The sequence below is a fragment of the Phaseolus vulgaris genome, chromosome 9, assembly GCF_051622355.1.
Source record: "Phaseolus vulgaris cultivar YP4 chromosome 9, ASM5162235v1, whole genome shotgun sequence".
NCBI lineage: Eukaryota > Viridiplantae > Streptophyta > Magnoliopsida > Fabales > Fabaceae > Phaseolus > Phaseolus vulgaris.
In genome coordinates, this window is record NC_143506.1 from 17,607,127 (window position 1) to 17,628,524 (window position 21,398).

General features: G+C 30.0%; 2 protein-coding genes across 3 annotated transcripts; one reads left to right on the forward strand and one right to left on the reverse strand.

Moving 5' to 3' along the window:
• The first annotated feature begins 13,900 nt into the window (after positions 1-13,900).
• Positions 13,901-16,068, forward strand: LOC137823049 (polyamine-modulated factor 1-binding protein). The gene is made up of 4 exons (XM_068628154.2): positions 13,901-14,009; positions 14,274-14,325; positions 14,453-14,610; positions 15,593-16,068. The coding sequence occupies exons 1-3, from the start codon at positions 13,943-13,945 to the stop codon at positions 14,598-14,600; spliced, it is 267 nt and encodes an 88-aa protein (XP_068484255.1). The 5' UTR covers positions 13,901-13,942; the 3' UTR covers positions 14,601-14,610; positions 15,593-16,068.
• On the reverse strand, positions 14,549-21,366 carry KAT3 (potassium channel protein). 2 transcript variants are annotated; one of them, XM_068628153.2, is made up of 13 exons: positions 21,212-21,366; positions 20,885-21,100; positions 20,328-20,489; positions 19,274-19,331; positions 18,503-18,820; positions 18,081-18,317; positions 17,876-17,974; positions 17,768-17,800; positions 16,938-17,123; positions 16,722-16,793; positions 15,854-15,917; positions 15,136-15,288; positions 14,549-14,845 (listed from the first exon to the last, which is right to left on the reverse strand). In XM_068628153.2, the coding sequence occupies exons 1-13, from the start codon at positions 21,364-21,366 to the stop codon at positions 14,742-14,744; spliced, it is 1,857 nt and encodes a 618-aa protein (XP_068484254.1). In that variant the 3' UTR covers positions 14,549-14,741. The 2 variants fall into 2 exon arrangements, with proteins under 2 accessions (XP_068484254.1, XP_090151103.1); XM_090294977.1 differs by lacking the exons at positions 19,274-19,331; positions 20,328-20,489; positions 20,885-21,100; positions 21,212-21,366 and having other exon boundaries at positions 18,081-18,326; positions 18,503-18,787.
• Positions 21,367-21,398: the final 32 nt, after the last annotated feature.

The following is a 21,398-nucleotide window of genomic DNA, read 5'->3' on the forward strand; positions in this document are numbered from 1 at the left end:
AAACCTTAGTGGTATTAGGTATTGCAATACTAGAAAAATGTATTAGTCCCTGCTGCATAGCATAATCTTCAAGTGTTCTTCTAGGCTGTGGTGGTTGCTCTTCAACCATAGTGTTTTTTTGAAAAAAAAAAAATTAAAATGAAAGGTAGAAAGTGGTTAAGGATTCTTCTTTAATTCTCCTTATTTTTCTTTTCTCTTTTTCACCTTGTGCTTCTTAGCTGCGTTTTCAATATCTGATTCAAATTGCAATTGATCTTTGAAAATTTGTCCTCTTAATATCATATAAGACAACTCACTCAAGAATTAGCACAATGAGTAACTAGCAGTAACAAAAAATAATAATAAAATTTCGAAATTATAAAATTTAAAACAAATCTAAAAATAAAATAAAATGTTAATAAAAAATTAAAAACAATTAAAATATTCACAATATTTAAGAATTTGTACTCTACAAATAAAATGGTTTTCTGACAATGACGTCAAAAACTTGATGACTATTTTACGGCAAGTGTATCGAGTCATAAGTAATAATTTGTCCCTAAAGACAAATATCGAACCCACAATGAAATTTTATAAGATATTGTTGATAAATGTCTAATTTCAGTAATATTTCATATTAAAATATAGACACTTATGAGTATTAATTGTTAAAATAAATATAAAATAGTATCTAATTTATGAAGCAACTAATTCTTTGTCTGTTTTCTTATTAATCATAACTAACTTAATCCCTATTTTTCCAACTTGAAGCAACTAATTCTTCCAACTTAATCCCTATTTCATATTTTGTTGTTGTGTTTCATATTTAGCGAGTATTATACTTGATAATTCAATTGCTCCTTATGAGATCGATATCCATCCTTAGGGACAAATTATTATCTCTAACAATGTGATGCACTTGTCATAAAAAGTTATCAATTGCTTAAGCGAGTTTAATGAGAAAAAACCCAACTTCACTAAAGTGAACTCGCTTGGACGAGTTTGAGCGAGTTTTCAATGTTCCAATTTTATCATTTCATCTTGTATTTAACTTGTTCGTTCTTCTTTAGCCCTATTATCTTCATTTTTTTCACAAAATCCTGAAATTAACAAAAATTTTAAAATTGATGGTTCACATTCATCTTATCATACAAAACATGTAAAAAGAAAAAAAAATATAAATTAAAAATTGAATTATAACTATTTTATCAATAAAAATTCATAAATAGCTATCATTTTTATATGAAATATTATGTATAAATAAATTATATATTTTATATTACTGTTGACCCTCTATCTCTTGCCATCGTCTACCTCTTATCTTTCTTGCATTTTCATTTTCTCTATCGTTTTATGGAATCTCAATACGAGTTAATAACTTATTTCAACTCGTGTTTTGAAAGCTTGAAAAATAAAAAAGACAACAATATAAAAATATTACAGGTTTTAACACATCATGTCATGGCTTTAACAAGTTATGGCTAAAAACAGATACAATTTATTAAACTAATAAATTGTAAATACTAGTGTTATTGGGTGTAAGAATCGAAAAGTGGGATGCAATAGCAATAGCACGGTATTTGTAACTTTATGGGTTCTTGTCGTTTTCCTTATTCTACTTTTCATGATTTAGTACTCACTGTACCTAAGAAAGAGTGAACAGTAACCAGGCACGTGTGTGCTTCTCGCTTATCTCCATATAATCCAACCATCCTCATTGCAAGATTAATGGCCATATTCCAAACATTTTATATCTGCTAAGAAGGGAAGAGGTAATTAGATAAAAAAAAAAAACTGTTGTCAACCCTCAGGCAAAGGACGAAGAAAAATATATTGTCATACACACAACTTACTTTAGATTTTCCCTCTCTCCAAATTAGCATTAAATAGAGAGGATTTATTAATTAAAAAAAATTAAGATGTGAGATATATGTTTTGTTAAGTATGAAAATATTTTTCATATAATTTATTTCCGCTTTGATGAAAGAATTGTGAAAGATCTCAATGAACTAAAGATAAAAATATTTAGAGTTTAGGGTTTTAAATTTACTTCTTAATATGTTATCAGAATTATTTAGAGATTATTCTATTATATAATTAATGTATGAGTTAACAAATTAAAGGTGAAGAAATATATATGGTGAAGAAATTATTTACTTCTTTATTGTTTTGGCATGGATGAGCAATGTTCGATTCAACAGAATGAGTTAGTTAAGAAAGTATAATGTTGTTGCATTGGTTCCATTGTTCAAACATAGAGGGTTTTGCATCCTGCGACGGTTCTTTAATTGTGTTGTCACAACGCTGCTTCAAGATTGATAGTTGATGCCATTTAATTTGATAGGAACCAAGACATGGCCGAGTTGATCTAAATGATGAATATAAAACGAGTGTGAGGGATCAATGGTTTTGATATCAGATCCAGAACCTTTTGAATCGTCTACCATGACAGAATGGGTGTTTTTAGAAAGTATGAAAATTTTGATAATCAAGAGTACCAAGATAATGTTTTTGATACCATGACACGAATAAAAAGATTGATTTTGAAGTTGGATGATTTCTAACTGAAAAAATGTAATATATATATATATATAAACAAAATTGTAACTACATAAAAGAAATATAAAACATAATTATGTCTATTCAATCAACCTAATTAATTTATGTTACATAAGAACTAATTATATCATATAATTTTCTTTTTTGATAAGCAATAAGCAATGAATAAATGTGAGTCACTTTAGGGGTGACCCAACCCTTATACAAAACACACGACCTTTAACCTTGTCCACAACACACACTCCGCCAACTCCTAAATACTTAAATAAATCTGAAAAGAGCCGCCTACAACCCTCACTCTTATACCCAAACAAGACATCAAAACATTATCTCCATACAGACCAAAGGATTAACACACCAATCAGAGAAGGAAAAGATTGCATCCCGCGACTTGGAAGTAGCCCAAGCCCATGCCTTTAGTTGCACCAACGCGAATACTTCCAATACATCTATTACACCCCCTCTAAATATTACTTTGTTTTTATGTTTCCAGATTTCGTTGACGACCGCGATCCAAATCACTTCTCAAACCTCATTTACCGAAACAGACACGTTACTCAACCTAAACTGAGAGAAATTTAGCAGTGGAACATTATGAAACACACTTTGCACACCCAACCAAGCACAACAAAGGTTCCACACTCGCCACGCAAAACTACACTCAAAGAACAAATGAGTGTTAGATTCCTCCTCCACCCCGCAAAGACTACACACAGAACTTACCACCGTGATCCCACGTTTTTCCAAGTTAGCCTTAGTAGCCAACTTATTTTCCAACACCCTCCACGCTGTAACATGTGCAGAAGGTACAACCTTACACTTCCAGAACTTCATAAACTCCTCCACTTTCTCCCCTACTCGACCCCCCTTTAGACGGAGATAACCAGTTTTAACCGAATACCCTACCTCCTCCCCTTCCTTCCACTCCCAGCTATCTTCCTTCTCCAAATTCAAGCTCATACCCTGAACTTCCTGAGACAGTAGACACACTAAATTCTTTTCCCACTCAAAAAGATTCCTTCTCCAACCAAACTTCCAAACCCAAACATTGTTGTTCCAAGCCCCTACCTCTGCCACCGTGGAAGCTTTTGAGACACTAAGTGAAAACAGTCTCGGGAAAACACTTTTCAACGCCCCCTACCCATCCAATTGTCTTCCCATAACATAACTTCCTTCCCATTACCCACCTTCCAAGCCACGACATCTTCAAAATTTTGACCCCACCCTTCTAAGCTCCACACCTCCCTTAAATCTTTCCACCACAGGGATTATGAACTTCCTCCCCTTCCCTCTCTCAAATTTCTCCAGCCGCCGTACTTGGAGTCAATTACCTCCTTCCACAAACCACCCTTATCCGACCCCAGACGCCAAACCCATATACCGAGTAAAGCCAAGTTGAAAATCCTTAAGTCAATGACGCCGAGCCCTCCATCCTCCCGTGCTTCACACACCTTTTTCCAAGAAGCCCACGCTACCTTTCTTCCATCAGAGCCCCAACCCCACATGAAATTTTTTTGAATACTCACTATCTCGTTTGCCACCCCAACAGGCATTTTGAAAAGAGATAGGTAAAACAAAGGGATAAAAGAGAGAACCGACTTGATCAGGCAAATTATATCATATAATAACTGATAAATAATTTCTTTAATAACTAATTAAGTCTTATAATAACTAATATTAACTGATATATTCCTTAATAAATTCAAACAAACCATTACTATTTTTTTCCTTGAACACAAATTTATATTACTTTCATTTTTCTATTGCTAATCTAAGTAGAGAAAAAAATAAAAATAAAAGGAATAAACCTCACTTTGAGATAAGAGAGATCTTGTTCAAATTTCATTTTAAAATAATTTTTTTCTTTTCACTTCAACTGAACAACAAAATACATAATTATTTATTTTTCACTTATATGTGGTATTTAGATCGTTTAAAAGCGAAATAAAAGGGGAAAGTTAAAAAGAGTAGTCAATATCAAGAGTAAAAGAGAAAAGAAAGATAAAGAAGTATATATATATATATATATATATATATATATATATTAAATGGGTGTATTTATGATGGCAGGAGCATTTAATTGGTAAGGTGTGGGGAAGTTGATCGAAGAAGAATGCATGGTTGATGATGCATTGCACATGAAGATGCACGCATGCGGTGAATCGATTGACGAATCAAAGTTATGAAAGGAGTAGCTAGAACCCTAGCCATGCTACTAATTATAGTGACAAGGGACCCTATCTTGTTGCGTCTGCGAGGCTAATGCACAACAAAAATTATGTACTGTATAATATTTCAAGCTTAATCAATAATACTTTATGACCCATTCCGTATATTTTGTCTTTCATACGTACTTCTTCTCAACCATTGACCATGGACCATCACTCACTCTTTCAGAGTAGAATATAATAAGAGAGGTTTCTTGCTGGAGTTTTCGTTACTTAACCTAGTTTTCTTTCTGCATAAATGTTTGGAGTATACTTCTGCAACGTCATTTTTTCAGAAAGCTCCCTTTACATTCATTTCAAAAGTTATTTTTCTTCCTGAGAAAAATAATAATTTATTATCTGTTTCTCGTATATGTCTATATTTCTACTTGTACCTCTATGGATAAAGAGAGGCCTAGATAATACTTGAAACTTGTTGTATAATTGCTGATGTGTCGGTAATTTTTGAGTTTCTTCAAGTTTTCTACTTTCGCTATTGATGTTTTGGATACCTGCGATTGCACTCCGACACTCAAGTCAATGCTATGATTTAAGTGTATTGTGGTAGAATATGAAAAACGTACCTTACACCTCCGCAGAAGGTTTTATTTATAGTGTTAGTTATGGACTCTTATGATAATGAGTCGGATATGAGTTATTAACTAACATGTATCGAATCCCTAATTAATAGGGATGTGCAAATTTCAGTTAATCAATTGTTGACTGATTCGTCGGAGATATTTTTCGCATATTTCAGGATATGAATGTGACTCATTGTAAATGCCGTTACTATTATTTATTACAGGTCTTGATGTGTCATTTGGCTCAGGCGATCGGTCACCTTAGTCGAGATTGACTCGTTCAGTACCGATCGGTACACTACTCTCGATCACGAACAACTAAATGTACACTCTAACATCTCATGAGAAAATTAAAAGTGGATTAGAAAAAAAAATCATACATAGTGTTAGAATATTAATAACAAAAATTGTGTTAATACATATTTATAAATATAAGAGTTTAACTCATCCCTATAAATAGATTGACCAATATTTATTAAGCATTTATTACATTTAACTACCCAAGATCAAATTAATTTTTTGCATGTACGTAATATTATGAATAAAATAAATGTAAACTTTAAATCTTAAACCCTACACCCTAAACTCTAAATCTATACATATACATAGTAAGAGCATGAGACTTTCTTGACTCCAAACAAAAACAATATTCAATTTTAAAAAATAAATATTATAAATATTCATAATTTAAAAAAATAAATATTATAAATATTCATACTTATATCTAGTTAATAAAAGAAGTTTTTTTTAATATAAGACAAAATCTCATAATTATAAAAGTTTATTTCTCACTCCTATTTCACCACAATTTTATACTGTTATTTTAACTCCAAACATAAGAGACTAATTAAAGATTATTATTTAAATTAAAAGTGATTATTATCTGTTGGTCAACCTAATTAAACGAGGATTAAAAACAGTTTTTTTATTTGTTGTCTTTAACATCTTAATCAGCTTTTAATTGATAATGAATTGGTGATATGATTTATTTTCCTTCGAGGGTTGATACAAGAGTGAATATATATGAAAGTTATAATTTTACTTGTCTCAACCCTTACAATTTTAAATTTTTGACAGTGTAGCTTTTCTGAAATTTCCAAATTGTTTATTTATAAGAAAAAACATTGTTCTTTGTTAGTCAACCTCCTTTGATAAAGTTTCTCATCTAGCTAAATCATTAAGGCTGTTGATTAATGATTTGACCTCCTTGTCAATTCCATTTATAAGTCTATTCTTAACCTAGTCTAAAAGTTTTCCTTAAAAAGGAACAAAACTCACCCCAAAAACGTTGAAACCTAACCATTCATTTACCGTGATGAAAGGCACAATATTGAAGACAATTAAAGAGTTTGAAAGTTTTGGTGTCACACTGTTTGGGGATTTTAGATCTTAATCCTTTACTTGATGCAACTAATAATCATATGAATTTATTGTTAACAGGTACACACATATATTTTTTCTTTTGTTTCTTGAAAGACACGTACACAAAGCCATAAAATCAAAGTTTGAATCATATGTACATATCCAATATCAACTATGTAATTAACGGTTTTTTAAAAAAATAATATGTATATGTAGATATCCAATATCAACGGTTAAATTTGTTTTTTAAATATGTAAAAGAGTAAATTTTAAAAAAATTATGAGTATGAATAAGTACTATTTATATAACACAATTTCAAAATCATATTATCATGGAAATAACACAATTTTAATTAGTGTTTATTTTTTATTTTTTTGGTATAGGAGGTACAATTTCTGTTAAACATTTTTCTTATAACTGAATGATACACCAAAATCATTATTATTAAAATCATATAATCCAAACATAACTTCACTTAAATATTATCAAAATTGTGCTTTGATTACATGACTTATTCACATTTGAAGTCATGTAAACATAATTTACCCATATTCATTCTTTTTAAAATTTATCTCTTTACATAAATTTAAAAACAAATTTCACCAATTTCCAAAAAAAACAAATTATTTATTAATCAAATAAAAAGGAAGCAATATAAACTTTACCTTATGGAAACATGTTAGTTCAATACAATCATAATAACTAACACAACTTATTTTATTTTTTCACACCTAAATGTAAAATAATATAAAAAAAAGGTGAAGTTGACTTTATTACTTGTTTGGAGTATCAACATAATTAGTGGCCCACATGAAAATTAAGTTTGTCCTACTTGACTAATTATATATTAAGTTGTTGAGTCTAGAGATTTACTTTTACAACTCTAATAGAACATATAATTTTAAACAAACAAAAATATACATCAATTAAACTCTAACAAAAATAGTTAATCTATATCCCTACAAGAAATAAATCATTCACTTTCCTTTAGAATCAATAATAAGGATGGGGAACACCAATACCCATTCCTTATTTCTTTGTTTTTTATAATGTTTTTTCCACCTCATTGTTTATTTTTCCTCGAATATATCTCTAAAACATCGATATTTACTTACAATATGGTTTAAAATTTGAAATGAATAATGAGTTAATAATCAGGAATTAAAGTGTATTTATCTGATGGATGAAATCGTAATTAATTCGAAAGCATGGTTTTAATTAAGAGTCTGACACACAATATTTTTTGCCTTATTTCCGCGGACCTATTTCTGGATGGGTGAAAAACAAGTCATCTTCCAACCATTCAATTATAGCTCTATAGCTTCACCTCACACCCTTTACAACATTTAATTCTAATTATTATTAAAATACATGCATTTACTCTTACATAAACTTAAGTATATTAAATATAATATTTTATTTTTCAAATACTATAGTTATTATAACATTCAAAGACTCCTCTTTCGAGTTTATTTTTCATGCACAACCAGTGCATATCTTAATCTGTAAGTTATTCAAGTTTAATGCCATTTGCCAGTTTCATAAACTTTAATATTTATGCACATGTTTTGGAAAAAAAATTGTAATATATAAATTTCATTGGCACACACACATGCACGACAAACAGATTAATTGAATTAGTGTTGGGTTTAGAATCCTCAGTAATATGGTTAAACTTGCTTAAAAAAATTATATTTTCATAATTATATAACATATACTCATCCTTCTCTCATGTTAATTCAACACATGTAATGAAATAGAAACATTTGTTAAATACACATATTAACTAAAAATAATTATATTTTATAATGTATAAGTGAGAGTAAATTTTATCTTATAAATTAATTTTATATAATTAATGTAAACTTAAATTTTACTTTCCATATAGAATTTATCCTAACAAAAATAGTTGATAAATACAAATAAATAATATTAATTTTTAATGATTTTTTTCAAACCACGTATATTTTTAAAGTTTTTACAAAAATTTCTAATTCTCCATATTTTTATATTTTGTTAAAATAATATTTTTTATGATAAAAAGAAAATTCTAAAAAAAAAAGTGAGAGCTTAGGATATTAGTAAGAGAATTTGGAAGATAATTGTAAAAAAGAAAAGTATTTTGGTATGATTTTTATAATTTATAATTAGAATATTTAAAACTAAATTTCATGGTGAGAGGCGCTCTATTTTATAAGTTTTAGTTAATTATTGTCTTATTCTTTAGTTTTTAACCCATGTTATATCTCTTGAAATTTGTATTTTTTTTCACCAAAACATTAAAAGAGATTATAGTATCACTCACTAACGTTTGTAATCAAAGAAAGAGTGTTGTGAAATATTTAATTGAGCTTCACTGTGGACGTAATGTACATTTTATAAGTTATTATGGTTAATTAATATGCTATTTTTCAAATCTTAATTATTATTTATTCCTTAAACGTGGAATTGGTTCTTAGGTTTGCATGCTAAATTTAAAGATAAGTTAGAATGACATTTTGCTTGAAAATTATTGTGATAGTTTTAATTTTGGTTTGACATTGGAGTAGTGATAATTGGTGAAAGTTTTATTTCATTATAATAATATAATTATCTTCTTAGTTGAACATGTTTGTACGAAGTAAAACAAAGAAACCTTTAAGTAATTTTTTTTTTCAAATGAAATATAGGTTTAGAACTTCTTATTATAAAGGTTGACCTGAGGTGGAAATACTTATGAATGAGAAATACTGCACAATAATTCAATCTGTATTATAGTTTGTTATAATTTGGATCAATTTTTTTTATTGTTTTTTGTTTTGTTTTGTCCTAAGGATTTAGGTTTGATAGAGCTAGTGCCTATATTGAGCAGTTTAATTTTATATTTTCTAGCGCTAATTTTGTTGAAAGACTTAGCTAAAAATAACCTAAAGTTTAGCGGGTGAAATGTATCTAGTAAAGTATAGCAGGTGAAATGTATCTAGTAAAGTATGGATGTTGTGTGAATTTTGTATAAGAGTTAAAACATCTCTAAAATGCTCTGTTTTATTTATTTAATTATTTAATGATAAAAAAAGATTAGAATTTAATTTGAACTTTTTTAACTAAGTAACAGAGTATCACTCTAACATCCACTTATAATTTGAGTAGAGAGACTATCATAACATCATCTATTGGTGAAAGTTTTATTTCATTATAATGAAATAGTATATAATTATATTCTTAGTTTAACATGTTTGTATGAAGTAAAACAAAGAAACCTTTAACATTACAATTGGTTGGTGGAAGTTTTGGACTTTTGTAAATTGCATATTTTGTTTAAGCAAGATTAATTTTGCTTAATTTTTCTCAAATGAAATATAGGTTTAAAACATCTTAATATAAAGGTTGACCTAAGGTGTAAATATTTATGAATGATAAATAATGCACAATAACTCAATCTACATTATATTTTGTTGGAATTTGGATCAGTTTTTTTTATTGGTTTTTGTTTTGTTTTGTCCTAAGGATTTAGGTTTTATAGAGCTAGTGCCTATGATAATATTTAGTAATTTAATTTTTATTTATTTTTTGTGCTAAATTTTGTTGAAAGGCTTAACTAAAAAAACTTAAAGTTTAGCTGGTAAAATGTATCTAGTAAAGTAAGAATGTTGTGTGAATTTTGTATAAGAGTTAAAGTATCTCTGAAATGATCTGTTTTATTTATTTAATTATTTGATGATAAAAAAGGTTTATAACTTCATTTAATTTTTTTTAATTAAGTAACAGAGTATCACTCTAACATCCACTTATAATTTGAGTAGAAAGACTATCTATGCATCATCTATTTTATTGGATAACATCATTTAAACAATATAACAATATGTTAATATTTTTTAACATGGCTTACATATTTTAAACTTCTTTTTTAAAGTTTCAAATGTGTTATAATTGTATTATATTATAATGTTTTATATCGTGTTATATAAGATGGAAATATACATATTTATGAATAGTTGATAATATACATAAATGAAATGAGATAAATGATGATGATTGGTAGTTATTTAAGAAGTATATATATATATATATATATATATATATATATATATAAATTAATGTTGAAAAAATTAATGCTTAATAGAATTTTTTAAGAGACTTATATTAAATAATAAAATATAAGATTTATTAAAAAAAAAAGAATACATAGAATACTTACAAAAGAATATTAGAAATATCTTGATTAGACCAACTTGGGTGTAAAAAGCTAATTTAAAAGGCCAATGGTCTTAAGAGAGTTGTTTATCATATTCTTAAAAGCATAAGACATTTAAGTATTAATGATTTTTTAATGTCCAGTGTATTAAATACATGTCAATAAAACACGTCTACTTAATAGAATTACTTTATATTTTAAAACAAAAGCAATCAATTTCTTAAGATAATGATTAACAAAAGGAGTCCTACATTATTTCGATACTAAACAAACATAAACATGCTGGTCCTTTATCCGACAGATTCGATAAATGACACGAAATAAACACTAATCTATTAGCAACCATTTCATAAATTGAAAAAGAAAAACTAGTTTTTGCCGTCATCATCTTCTATAGTCTAATGTTTTGGTTTGTTAAATATTTGGCACTACCATTTTCTGTATCGTCTAGTGAGGCTTCCTATGTTCCCAAGTACCCAAAAATTCTTGGTTAAGTTATGAATACACGTGAACATGGAATACCACTCAAGTAATCTTTCTGTTTAATACTAATTTATTAGATTTGTTCCAAATGCCACAGATTTGTCTGCCAGAAATATAATTTTGTTTTTAGTACTTAATCTCGAATTAAACTATTTGGCGGAAAGTAGACTATTTTATTTCCATCTTCGGTTAAGGACAAGAAGGCTACGAGGTCGGAATTTAAATACCTTATTTGTTAAGGAAAGGGAGAAGAAAAAAACCTTTTAAATTGTTCTAAGAACTTTGTTTAAGTAACTTTATCTCAATAAGTGTATAATTAATGGTTAGAGATCTCATGTCAACTAAAGATTATGCATTTAATTGTATATAAGTGGCTTATCAGGTCATTCGCTATCGGATCGTTATTGACGTGAAATAACACTTTATGGATGATCCGACAACGGTATGATAGCGGGTGACCTGATAAGTTCAACAAACAATCCTTAGAAAATGTTCGAAATGGCTCTAATACCATATTATAAAGTGAACTTTAAGTCTAATTAACACCATAAAACCGGTTCATAGGTGAGGTTTGCAACCACTTAGTCAATGTGGGATCTCGAATTAAAATAAAAAAAATATGAAAATAAGGGATTAAATTAAAATATTTATTTTGTAATGATAAAAACTAAATTTTGTCACGGGCTTAAAGAACATTGTGAAAGGCATTGCATTCCGCACTCGATACTTTAAACGTGCACTTTCATAAGATTTCGAATTTCAATTTTACCTTCTCTAGATAAAGCATCAACGAGGATTGAATATGTTTGGTTTTCACTTTGAAGAGGGTTTGTGTGGTGGTGAGTGGTGCTTAATGGTGACCGGTGATAATAAATATGGTTGTGTTGTACTGTGATTGGTGGTGTGATTTTGATGAGTTTTATTTTTCTTGTTATACTTTTATATCTAGAAATTGAAGACAACATTTTGTATTTAAAAATATATAATTCATAATACAAAATATATATTTCAAAATGTATTTTAGATGGTAAATTCTGAAATATATAATTATATTTTAAAATACGTGTTTATATATATATATATATGATAAATATACTTTTGTATTTTGAATTCTACATTCTATATTACAAATATGTATTATGAATTGTATAATGTGAAATACATAATTATATTACGGATTCAAATGTTAATATTTATGAATTTTTGAAATAAAGTTTTAATTTTTTATAAGTTGTGTAATATTAAATTAATTTTTGTTAATGAAAAATTTAATGTATTACATTGATGTGTACTAAGCATAGTCACAACTTTAATAGTGATTGTTGAATAGGGATGAAATCACAAATGTAAAGCAAAATATTCGATGAAGTAGATAAGTTGTTTGATATGTATGAGCCAAAAACAATGAGGCTTGTGGCATCTAAAGATGAACTGATTGGAGGAGACTACGCTCGACCTTTTACAATAGATGGAATAATTATATTTGCATTCATTTGTGTAAAAAATGTGTGAATGAGATATACTTATATTGTAATGTATTTGTGTAGATATTTGGAATGCGAGATGACTTACTTCAATGGGTGTGTAAGATGAACTTTAAACTTGGTTTTGTCAGTACAATCCATGTAATATTTATGCCAAAAATTGAAAAAATGCCATTGTGTGATGCTTTACATCAGTTTTCATTTGATCGATTTAATAGCTTGTTGTAATAATATGTATTTTGCACTGATGAAATATGATTATCCTTTTAAATTTCTCTAACAAACATTGATGTCTTCACAAGTCAGTGTTGGCAAATGGATGACTATGTCCAATATGTGATACGTGATTGCTAGTAGATATAATGTTGTTGTAGTGTGTTTATCATTGAAACTAATATGACGATATTCCCATTATGAAGTAAGCCTCCCATGAATGTCAGTCAATCTTTACTGAGTATATGAATTGGACACGTATAATTTACATTTTGTTAAGGTATTTTCAAATGTGTGTGGTCATATTTTATATTCATATTCCCAATTACTTAAGTTAAATTGCAAGATAGTTTACCCACATTAACTATAAACATAATATGGTCTACTTACTCTTACCCCAATAGTCTTCATCTTATGATAGTTGGATGCAAATATTTACCAAAATATTTGAAGTTATACACATATTACCACCGCTGATGATTGAGATAATGCTCGTTTATTATTTATTTTGTTTTGACTTCAATTCTTACTATTTTTTTTTATAGAAAGAAAAACATTTTGGATTGAATTTTCCAAAATGCATTTTCAAATCTAAAAATCTATTTTAGAACATAGATCCAAAATGCATTTCATAAATAAAAATAAAGAGCGCTTTTATCTTTTCACCACATCCATGAAGGTAAGTGTTTAAAGTAGGAGGTGCAGAATGCAATGGCCCTACCAAGTAGACAAGGTGGGCTCAAGAAAATAAAGATGGGTAAAAAGATAAAAGACTCTGTTAAATAAAGTAATTTCCTTTTTTAACCTCTCTGTGTGTGTTTATATATAATATTAATTTTGAAAATGAAGTCAAAGCGCGCGTATTGTTTGTGATTTCGCTCGAAGCAACGTTCGCATCCATGGCGTCCTCAGAGGCAATACCTACAGAAGCAGAATCCGAAAATCACCTTTCTTCTCTCATCTACGGTGAGTCGTAACCGCCAATTCCAGTTTCCATTGTAATAATTCATCCGCATTCATGAAACTCGAGGATTAACAATCTCTGCAAATGCAAAAACCTAATTGTTAATTCAAACCACGCGTGACGCGATGCGACCTTTCACTTGTAATGAACTATAATGATTTCGTGTGTTTGATGAAATCCAATTCTGAGCAACGCATGGTTCGATCGATTAACGATTTTCCCGTTGTGTTTACTTCAATTTCTGACTGTTCTGCTAAACCGTGCAGAGATATCAAATGAAGTCCAAGAGATCATGGAGAACTTGTTTAAGACGATCACGTCAGTTTCCTAATCATTATTGCTTTTTGAATATCAATATTTTTTTGGTTTTTTTTTTCAGTACGATTTCGGTTAAAACTTGTGATTATTTTATCCTCTTTGATTTGATTTGTTTCTTTTTTTACAGTGAAATTAATCATAATTCTGCAGTTATAGACGAGGAGATAGAGAAATGCAAAGGTTCTGCTCTTGAGAGGAAAACAGCCTTAAACGAAGATAGAGATAACTTCCAAAAAGCTGCTTATGCTGTTCTTGAGATGCTCAACAGAGAGTAAAATGCTTTAGGTATCATTCTACATATTTCATTTTTATACATTGTATCCCATATATCTTGCTTGGTTAAGTAGATTGACACCTGAAACGCGTACGTATCAAAATGAGCAGAGCATAATGTTAATCTCTGTTTAGTTTGATCATTAGAGGATATATAACTCATCATTCTCCCTTAGCGCGTTTAATTGTTCTACTTCTGAGCCGTCAGCCATGAGAATTTTGCTTCCTCTTTTTCCGAATTTTCTCTCTGCGTACACAAAACTCCAATCAACTTAGTTATGCTATTGAATTTGTTGTTACCTCAATATGTGTAGTTCTATGAATACAAGAGCGAAATCCATATAATTTCATTGTTCAATATATTTCTGTTGCTGAACGTAAAGGCTTTAAATAGTGAGCCCTGTCTGTGTGGAATGCGGGCAAAGAAGGGGTTTCAGATTATATTGTGATTAGGTTATTTTCTATTATTGATATCATTTAATCATTAAACACTGAGAATCTTTTGGATGCCTGCATGCATGTTGAATGTAATCATACCTGCAACTCTGAAAATATCTTCAACCGAATTTGGGAGAAGTATTAGCTTTGGCGTTGTTCCATTTCCCATTTTGTTTTCATTGGGATGGTGTCCGTGGATTTTAACTCTAACGGGGACTGGGCTTGACAGTGGTTTGTAATTTCCTGTTTTTCCTGCAATTAGTAAGTAGCATGAACCTATGCCGGTACTTCAGGTAAGTAGCATGATTTCATTTATCTCAAATCCTCTGAAAAACTTGAATTCCATAGCATTTTCATTTTTTTGGACACTGATCAAGCAATGAACACGAACAGACCAACCTAGGTGACATTTCGATATCAAAAGGTTCCTGACTATCTTGTGGAGTTCAAGTTGTTTGTCAAACTGAATTAATGTTGCAACTTGCTGGTTTATTCGTAATGGAGATATATCTGTTTGCTATAAGAAGGAATTGTGTGTTTTCATGCATGACCGAAGATTGGTTACCAAGGGGCAATCTTGTGTAGTGTGTGCCTTGCTTCATTCCCAGAAAAGAAGGAGATGAAGAGAAATAAGGAACGAAAAGAGAATGTTACATTGTTCGTGATGTCAACAAATCAACATCCATACCCACAAACAGAAATGAACATGAAGTTTCTTGGGTTGTGTTTTACAGAACCCCCGATTGTCTAATGATTCTATTTTTCTAATTCCTCTACCATTTCGTATTGCTGTAACTAGATACTGGATTAAGCCTACCTTTTTTATATGGATCTTGATATCTGGAATCTTCATCGAGTGTACCCTCATTTTGTGTCAGATGCTGCAAAAATCAGTGTTCGTCATATATGAAGCGATTCACATATGTACATTTGGATTACTAGTAGCACATATAGTTTAAAAACCAGTGTTCACTACAAAATAATGTGTTCGGAAAGGAATTTAAAGAGTATACTGTTGGATTTCTTATGCGTAAATATGTGGACAAAATTATGATAGATTTATTTGTCTGTGACAAATTCTATTTTATGGAGTGTAAACTATATATTTAGGAATTCTTTATTCATTTGCCGATCTATGATATATAATGCTTGAGATGTAATATAAAACTATTCTTGTGCTATCACCCTATTCTTTCGGGGAGCTTTTGAGTTAGTTCATCACACATAATATAATCAAATCATATTGGAGATGTTAACATTTATCTCCACGGTACATACGTTCAATTCACAGAGAGAATTATCCAGGCATCACCAGGCAACCTTAAGGTTCCTTTAGGGAAAGATGACAAAGAGAGGGTATTCGAAGGGAGGTTTTCTATTTTTAGTGGGCTTTTCTTCTGTTCTTAATTTATCCAATATATCCTTTTCTCAGAGACATGGTTTAAAGCAGCTTTGGGACTTCCTGGCAGAATTCTGTATTTGTGGCAGTCATTATTCTCTCGTCTGCTAATTGTATATAAATTTGCCTAAGGGTTTAGCTCTGCGAACTCAACGTTTACCATCCAAGGAGTTATGTGCATCCTTTTCTTATATTCTTTATTTGCACATTAATTAAATGTTTATGCTTCTTAATAGATCAGTCAGTCATAAGTTTTGATGGTTGAAATTCAAAATTAAAGAAATACCTCAAGGTCACCCAGCAATTCTGGTACACACGATATTTCTTCTAGCACCTTGCCTTTGAGGCCCTTCAAATACTGAGAATAGAACAACCAACATCAGCTTGGAAATGTATGAGCATGTTGGCGTGTACAAAATTTGGATATAATGAATGCACAATGATATTTGGTTAATGTTGAAGTGAGCAAATTAATTAATCAGTTGATGGTGAACTGTCAAACCTGAATAAAGTTGTACATGATTGCCTTCCCATCGTCACTAAATGGTTGCACCATCTGCTTGAGGTGATGATGATTGATTCGTATGACCTGGGAGAGCCCTCTACTTCTCACTGTAAAAGGTTGTGGAATATTAAACATCACGCCTATTTCTCCTGCCATGTCTCCAGATTCAAGTTCGAATAAAAACTGAAAAAGCTTTCATGAGCTCAGTCAAGCAATGCGAGAATTGTTATCCGTGCAGAAACATAGATACTTCTTTTAAATCATTATTATTTCATTCTCTTTATTAGTACTCTAAATTTTTTCTTGTTGGTACCCTTGAGTCTCTTATTTCCGATTTCAACCACCTGTTCGATTTACGATTCTGATGAAGATGTTCTTTTTGGCAAAGTAACGAGTCTACACTTAATTTGAGGTGCTTGCTTCAGCAGGTTATCGGAAAGAGCTAGAAGATTAGAAAAAACTTCTTATTTTGTGAAGAAACTTGATCTTCCAAAATGACTTCTACTCCGGTTACGCACTAGTTGTCAATGTCATGCGGTCTATGAGATTCTTTTATTCTCTATAGTTCAGATGTTCTTATATCTAATGTTTAATACAAGGATTCCCCGTTTTCAGATACAAATCAATTACACTATTACATCTTTTGTCCAAATGAGACTAATATTTTATCCTCTTTAAAGTTGAAACATTTTCTCTGGCGTGTTGCTTTGTAGTGGTTTATGCACAACTCTTTCCATTCACTAGGTATCTAGGAGTTATTACCTCTTTACTTTGTTTTGAATGTTACATATTCCCTTAAATTAATTGCTTGGTAGATCTCATCTTACCTGTTCGGACCCAGTATTGTATATCAACACATCCTGCGGAATAGTTCAGTTAGTTAGCAGTAAAACCTTGTACAAAGGGCATGATTTGAACAAGCAATAGATGTTTACCAGTGACCCAGATACCAAGATGTAAAAATATTTTGGCATCTCATTTTGCAAGATAATGTCAACCTTAGATGGGTAGTATTCTGCCTTCGTTTCTGACACCTGTTTAGTGTCATGATTTCAAATTTAGTTAGTGTTGAGTTGTTCAGAATCTATTCAATCGCTACCTAGAAGAAAAAGAGTGAAGAAATAAAACAAGATGTTTTACCAGCTGGGTGATAAAATTATCAGAAACTCCTTTAAATAAATATGCTGTTTCAACAATGTTTTTGAAAAGATGCTGAGCAATACAGGATCTTATAGTTTTAGGTAGGTCTTGCAGCACTTCTTGCTGCAACTCTGCAGTCTTGAACTTCAATTGCATGTGTGCCAATATTTGCTCCTTTAATCCTTCTGGGAGTCTATTTTTGTTTGCATATTGTAATATTTTGTCGAAGACATCCCTCTGTGAAGCCTGGAGGTGAAGTGCATTAGTTTTTGGCATGGTAAATTATCATTTAACACCTACTTTTATTTTTGCAACCACTTTATAACTCCTTTCTATGTTATGCTAGGTTTGATTTGATATGCCAAGGTTATGAAATGTAAAGCTAAGAGTTAAATGAGCATGGAAGTCCTCGTAACACTTACCACGGCAAAGGTTCGGACAGAGATATGAACCAACAAAGTTGTCATGTTTCCAATTACATATGCACCGAGGCCGATGTTAAAGAGCGTGTAGAAAATACAGAAAAGCTTCTCTGTTAAATTCACTGCATAAAAATCTCCATATCCAACTGTGGTAAGGGTTGCAACAGACCAGTAGACAGAATAAGTGTAACCCAACCCGATGCCCAATTCATGAAAATCCTGTGTTTTGTTTCCTATCCATGTGTTGTTCGGTGTTTTGTGCTGGACAGCCAACCAATAAAACATGCAGCCTGCGAAGTGCGCTGCAAATAGCGTAACCTGTCATAAACCAAATCAAATGGAAAGCATGGACCAACTTACTCTTAATAAAAAAAAATAACTAAAAGAAAATCTTTGAAAATAAATCAATTTAAAAAAAAAATAATTAATTATTATATTGACTAAATTAGACATCATTTTAGATACTAAAAAAATTTAATTTTTAAATTAGTTTCTATTATCGATAAATAGTTTCTAAATGGGTATCTAATTAGCTATTAAGATTTTTCTACCAAATTTAGAATATAAATAATTGGTAATTAAAACCTTGATAGTTAATTAGATATAAATTTAAAAATTATTTATTCATAATAAAAATTAATTTAAAAATTAATAATTTTTTTAATCTTTAAAATAATTTTTAATTTAGTTATTATAGCAACTAATTATTTTTGTAACATTCATTTTAGGAATTTTTTTTATTGAAAAGAAAAGATTTAGACATTTCCTTACGCATGTAACTTTGCAAAATCTTGTTGCCCAATAGTTTATTCGTATGTCTTTTTCTAGCCTGGAAAACAGTTTGCAGTTTCAGTTACAAATAGGAAATACTGATCATATAAGCCATTCCATTTTGCTTAATCGATAATTGATAATACTTGTATAATCTACAAACATCTATTTCACATTCCTTCTTCTTCTTTATCTTTCTTTTTGTCACTTTTTATCACCACTGAATGATCTTATCTACACTTTCCTTATTTTACTTTCCCTGGTATATTGAAATTTGTTTATATTAATAATTAATTTGAGTACAATAATTTTTACACAATGATTAATTGAAGACAAATAGTGTTTTGATATTGCATACTTATTTGTTTATTTAAAGACTGAGATCCTTTGACTTACATAAAGTTTAGGTTTATTAATTATTTAGAAGTTGGTTCATAAGGCCATTTAAAGTCTTAGTATATAATTTACTTATAAGTAATCCTTAGAGTTAATATTTACAAAGTCTATAATCAAATGAGTGCTGATATATTGATAATTATATGGAAAGAGAAATAATTTTTTGAACAATTTTAAAAGGAAAATGTTATTTTTTTTAGGGAGTAAATTGTGAAAATATATAATCGGACCATGGGAGTGTGTTATTTGACTATGAAAAATGTTAATTTGATAATTGTAAATTGAAAGAGATCAATTTACAATACATCACTTTACAAATGTGATGTGATACAATATAATTTCAAAATTATTTCATCTCAGAAAAAAAATATTTCTCTCTCAAATTGTAAATAGTATAGGATTGTCAACATATAAATACCTATTGACCAAATTACAGTTTTAAACTAATACCTTTTAATTTATAGTTATCAAACTAATATTTTCTATATCAAATAACGCACTCTTATACTCCAATTATATATCTTTGCAATTTACTCCCTCAATAAGGATGAGGAAGATGTATTTCCCACAAAAAAAAAGGAAGAGGTATAAATTTGATTTTTTATTTTCGTTAGTTGCCTTTTCTTTCGTTCTAAATCCACTTCGTTTGTGAATGTACCTTGCGAAGAGTTCGCTAACACGCCTCAATCGCCAGAGTCTTGGCATAACTAGGAAACCAAATACCTCACTTTTGGTTGGCTTGCCCGTCAGAATTTGATATATCTGCTCAATTGGCAGAGTGGAGGCTAGATCCATGGTGAAGTGCAACTTTTTTACGTACCTGTTGAAGTGAAAGTGCAAAAAGTCTTCCATTAAAAAATATGTTCATTTAAACTAAATAAATAAAGGGTACATGCAGGAGACTATACAAATCAAGAGTTAAGACTGTAAAATAATAAAACTTCCCCATATACACGTCAAAGTAGTGATGGTAAAAAACTCAAGCGAAAGCAATACACACTATCACGAATCAACTGCAGAAAATAAATAATACAAAATTTAACGTAATTAAGTCGTCAATTTACAATCTACGTCCACGTACAACTAATTAGATTTTCATTCTGTTTATTACAATTTTATTACAAGTACAAAGATCTTTTAAATAGAGATTATAGAGAAGACACAATAATTAAGCTCACTTAATCAATCTAACAAGTAGATGGTATATATACAAACCTGAGAGCAATCTTGTTGTAGTCGTCGACAAGAAGATAAGTTGATGTATCCAAGTAAGCCACAAAAAAAGTAAGGATTATATCAACTGCAAAGAAGGCATCAACAAGAAGATCAACGCTCAACAACGACCCAACTAACAGTTTTCTGAAAGCTAGCTCGAAGGGAGATGCCCATGCAGAGTACACTACCAAAGCCACTAGGAACGTTTGCCACAATCTACATGTAAATTGCAATTCCATTCCACAGAGTAGTATATTAATTAACGCATATATAATACACAATAAATTGAATAAGCAATTCTGTGAAGGAAATTAATTAAACACGTACTGATATCTACGGTCATAGGGAGCAATGACGTATTTTCTTAGGTTGGAGTAACCTTCTATATTTAAGATGGGGCTGCCAAATGCTGGAAAGATGGCAATTGAAACGGAGGCCATTTCGCTGCTTGAGCATCTTCTACCTAGAGACCACATCGACATTCTTAGAGCAAACGTCTCACAAAATGGCTTCC

Coding starts and splice junctions, on each gene's coding strand:
- KAT3 (XM_068628153.2), bottom strand. CDS start 21,366: ATGTCGATGTGGTCTCTAGGTAGAAGATGCTCAAGCAGCGAAATGGCC. Junction 21,101..21,211: donor CCCTATGACCGTAGATATCA/GTACGTGTTTAA, acceptor ATTTACATGTAG/ATTGTGGCAAACGTTCCTAG. Junction 18,821..19,273: donor GATTTTGCAAAGTTACATGC/GTAAGGAAATGT, acceptor GGTTTATGACAG/GTTACGCTATTTGCAGCGCA.
- LOC137823049 (XM_068628154.2), top strand. CDS start 13,943: ATGGCGTCCTCAGAGGCAATACCTACAGAAGCAGAATCCGAAAATCAC. Junction 14,010..14,273: donor CCTTTCTTCTCTCATCTACG/GTGAGTCGTAAC, acceptor TAAACCGTGCAG/AGATATCAAATGAAGTCCAA. Junction 14,326..14,452: donor AACTTGTTTAAGACGATCAC/GTCAGTTTCCTA, acceptor CTTTTTTTACAG/TGAAATTAATCATAATTCTG.